The 4,596-nt window shown below is 40.9% G+C and overlaps 1 protein-coding gene across 1 annotated transcript in view; it reads left to right on the top strand.

The window, feature by feature from the left end:
• Positions 1 to 3,862: 3,862 nt before the first annotated feature.
• LOC107101246 (stonustoxin subunit alpha-like) overlaps positions 3,863 to 4,596 on the top strand; it is a 5,798-nt gene continuing 5,064 nt past the window's right edge. Inside the window, exon 1 of the mRNA XM_015400085.1 lies at positions 3,863 to 3,960. Within this exon, the coding sequence (XP_015255571.1) occupies positions 3,870 to 3,960 (91 nt within the window). The 5' untranslated portion in view covers positions 3,863 to 3,869. The remainder of the gene's footprint in view (positions 3,961 to 4,596) is intronic.

Here is a 4,596-nt window from a genome sequence, read left to right on the forward strand (position 1 = left end):
TGGTTGAAGAGAGGGGGAACTTATTCCTCTGTGACGGGGTGGGGGTTGTGGTGATACCTGGAAGGGATCATCTCTATAACTGAATTGTAAGTTTTTGGAAGCTGGAATCTGAGTCGACCACCTCTGTTTAAAGTTGTTTTTTCTCTCTTCACATAGATGGCTTCCTTCACGCCCCTCTCAAACCACCTATTTTCTTTATCCAAAATGTGAACATTCTGGTCCTCAAAAGAATGTCTTTTGTCCACAAGGTGTAGATGTACTGCAGAGTCTTGTCCAGAGGAGGCCGCTCTTCTGTGTTGGGCCATGCTTCTGTGGAAATGTTGTTTGGTTACTCCAGTATAATGATCAGAGCATTCCTCGCTGCACTGAACAGCATATACCACTCATATTCCATTTGTCCATTAGTCCTTTAGCACTAGAAATCCCAGAGAATTCCAGTTTTCCTGCAAGCCCCTCTCCCCTCTTTATGTTTGTGTATTCACTCTACCTTGCTAACTGTCCGTATTGTAATGCAAATAACCTGTGATATGACCAGGCCTTCTACATGAGACTGGATAAGGCTGAAACAAACTGGCATTAGAACAAGAGCATGTTCATGTTAGCAATCCAGTCTGTGTGGGTTGTGTTTTTGTTTGTTTTCCCTCCACCACCAGGTGGCGCCTGGTTCCCATTGGTCCTCTCACACACCTGCAGATTAAGCCCATAACACAAGCATCTCCTCTGCTACTGGACTATCCCCATTTGAGGCTTCGATTAGGTACCTGCCACCCCTTTTACGGCCGAAGAGGCAGCCATTGCCGTACCATCTGTTCAGCACCACATTCGCCGTTGCCGGACCTTCTGGAACCGGGCCTTGACGGCTCTGGGAAGGACCTCCGAGCAAAACCAGAGATGGGCTAACCACAGGAGGAGGGTTGCCCCATCCTATCGCCTGGGCCAGAAGGTCTGGCTCTCAACACGTGACATTCCCCTAAAATCCATGTCTAAGAAGATGTCCCCCAGGTTCATTGGTCCATATGAGGTAGAGAGGACCATAGGGGAATCTGCCGTCCGTCTCCATCTCCCCTCCTCTCTCCGCGTTCATCCCACCTTCCATGTGTCTCAAGTCAAGCCAGTCTCATTGAAGCCCCCCTTGTGCCCACCCGTTGAGCCCCCTTCCCCCTTGGACATTGATGGCCACCCCGACTACACCGTCCGCCGTATTGTTGATGCTCGTCGCCGTGGGCGTGGATGGCAATACCTCGTCAATTGGGATGGTTATGGTCCTGAGGATCGTTCCTGGGTCCCTGGATCATTTATTTTGGACCCCTCCCTCATTAGGGACTTCCGCCTCTCTCAGCCCTCCGGCTCTTCTGGGGATTCAAACTGGAGGTTTGGATCACGACTCCTCTCTCTGTCCGGAGCCCATTTCCTCTTTCTTGCCTGCTCCGACATGGGCTTTCGCTGTTTTCACGCTGGTTCCGCCATGATAACTGCACAAAGATCGCCACTGTGCTAGCAACGAGCATGTTTTTAACTGGGGGCGTGTAGCAGTTCTCGCCGTTAAGCAAGACCGACTCTCGCGAGACTTCTGAGCCTGTGGGTGCGGGCCGAGGGCTCCTGCAATTGCAAGTGCGGTATTTCCCCCACAGACCACCAGGGCGGCCGAGAATACATTTGTCCAACCTGAAATGTTGCATAGTGTGCCTTTAACTGTCAGTAAAATCTTGCTGTTGCATGTTTTCTTTTATAAACTTTATGATCAACAACAGGTGCTTCATATCCGCTGTCTTAAATCAGTTTCAGCCTGAAACTGATTTAAGACTTTTTTGCTGAGTGCTTAAATTTGTCACGCTTAGCAGCAATGTTTTCAGAATGGTTAAAAGACGCATATCTCAGATTTTCATCTTCTGCATCTGGTTCAGCAGATAGTTCATTGTGAGAGCAGATACGATCTATGTTTGATGTCTCGCTACATTGCTGCTATGGACTCAAGGGCGGGACTTTGAGGGGGGTTACTTGAGTGTTGATAGGAGGAGATCATTTACACCAGGGCACAGCCTAGGGCTTACAGAAGCTAAGAAAATTTCAGAAAAGTTCAGCTGAACCATTTCTCTTCATCAGGTAAGTTAACAAACACAAACGTTTTACCAACCCGCTGAAGATGATGACAGTTATATTTCTGCAATCTAACGGTTACTGAATTCACATGATGTCTGAAAATGAACAAATTATATAACTTCATAAACTAATTTGGTTTGTTTTTAAGAGTGCATTGAGAATATTTTTGTTGTATAGCTGTTTAATAGAATGTTGTTGTTTTTTTACTAGTCCAGTGTCCAGAGATTAACCTTTTGTTCTCAAGGTTCTTTAGTATTTTTTCTTGTTGAAGGTGAAATTACCCTTAGAACGATACGATTTTCATGTTTGGTATGACAACATAATACAAGCGATAGTCCAGAGTCTCTGCATGCTCATTAAGGAGTGAAATCTATTTTGGGATATCTGAGAGGACACACATGGGAATTATCCTAGAAAAAAATGTTTTTAAGAAGCCAGAATGACCATAATAATTCTAAAAATGAGACAAACAGTAATAATAATAATACAATTTTCTTAGGAGCACCTTTTTGGTCACCCAAGGACACCATAGGGTGAAAATCCAAGATACATTTAAAATCAAACTTCACCTCTAATTAAGAACAAAATAGAGACTGAAAAAACAAGAAACCAGAATAAGAAAAGAGGTACAGGTTAATCTAAGGAGCTGGGTTTTTGAACAGCTTTTTAACAGTGAGGGAGAAATTATATTTTGTTGGTCACAGGACATGAAAGAACGGAGCATGGACTGAATCTTCTGGCAAATCTGTAGAGAAGAGGTAGCACTGACAGACTCAATTTGAATGAACTTAGTGGTGCCTGAGATATATTATTTGAACCAGTGTAAAGGTGTACAGGAAATGCAAACTGTGGGTATTGTCTCTCAAATAGGATTGAATGACTGATGTATTGAAGCTCATACTCAGATCAAGAAGGATTAGAATGGAAAACAGACAAGAATTAGCAGGAGAAAGAGAGCTTTTAAGATATTTATCAGGACAATTTGGTGCATAATGAGGTTGAAAACTTGATTGAAATTCTTCATAAGTGCAATAGTGTAATCAGTTCAAGTGCATTTTACTTTACGATTATATAAGAACTTTGAAAAAGAAGGGGATGATAAGAGATAGACGTGTTCCTTTAACAATGATAGTGGAGTCACATGTTGCAGTATTAGTGCCAGAATACAGGCAGAAGTGAGTGATCTAAGTAACTATAAGAGAGGAAAGACAAGGACTGTGATATGATCTGTGGTTGATCAGGTGGTTTTTGAGCCAAGACCAGGCAAGTTTATTGTTCAGCTCTCATGAAACAGTCATTCATTTATTCAAGAAATGGTAAAGAAAATGACAATCAAGCAAAAATATATTACATTTATAACAATAAAACTTAAGAAGTACTTGATTTCATAAAAATTTGTCAGAAAAATATTCTTTGAAATTTAAAGGAAGCAACAGTTTTTGGAACATCTTAGGTTTTCAGATACTGTAGTTTGTTTCAAAGGTGATGGACATAAAAACCAAAAGCTTCCTCCTCTGGCTTGGTTCTGTTCCTGGTAATGCCATATCTTTCTCTGATGCCCTGCAACTCCGAATGGTTCATATTTGACCAGTAACATTGATTTCTTCAGTGCTTCAGAGACATCCAAACATCCAAATGCAACAAAGCAAAAGTTATTGGAAGAAACTTTCACCAAAACGCCCATATCAAACAGTTTTATTGAGATTCCTATTTTATAAAGAATTTTGAAAAGTATTTTGAGGTTTGTCTACTACTTTCAGGTTGATGAGATGGACTCGGATCAAATGCACGTACCTGCCCTGGGTCGGCCTTTCGCTATAGGAATGCTGTATGACGCTCGTCAAGATCAACTCTTTACAGGTGGGATAAGAAGAAAACTCCTTATACACCAATCAATATCTCTCCATAGGTGTGGTTGAACTTTGAAGCTTCTGGTGAGCTAGATGAAATCTTCTGGAGTATTGTTGTTAACTTTTAACCAAATTCAAAGTGTAATATTATTTTACTAGTAAGTTCTAATAGGTTTTATCTTTGAATTTATAAATTCCTTAGCTTATTCCTACAGGTAACTATGTTTTTGTCATTTTTATCACATAAGATTGTGATTTGCTGCCATTAAACTTTACCTACATACTTACATGCAAAATGTTCCACCATCATATTTCAGAGAAAAGGAAAGTAGACTCAATCAGTGGTGTCTGTCAAACTTTACATATTCAGTTACTTTGTCAAACCCTTTGTTTTGAAAGGAGAAGATACCACTGACGTTAAAATGTTCAATTTTAACAATACTTTATTAGCCATAATTTTGGTGGTTTCACTTAGACCTCTATATGAAGACAGCCAAGTAGGTTTACAGAAACAAATGATGTTGAAGGCATTTGATTCCAGATAAACATCCTATCTAAGACGAGGAAGTAATGGCTCCTTAATTTACATACCTTTGTCATTAGAATTCTTAAGATTTTCAAATTTCCTCTTTCTCTATCTCTCTCT

Source organism: Cyprinodon variegatus, unplaced genomic scaffold (genome assembly GCF_000732505.1).
Source record: "Cyprinodon variegatus isolate N-32 unplaced genomic scaffold, C_variegatus-1.0 Scaffold1069, whole genome shotgun sequence".
NCBI lineage: Eukaryota > Metazoa > Chordata > Actinopteri > Cyprinodontiformes > Cyprinodontidae > Cyprinodon > Cyprinodon variegatus.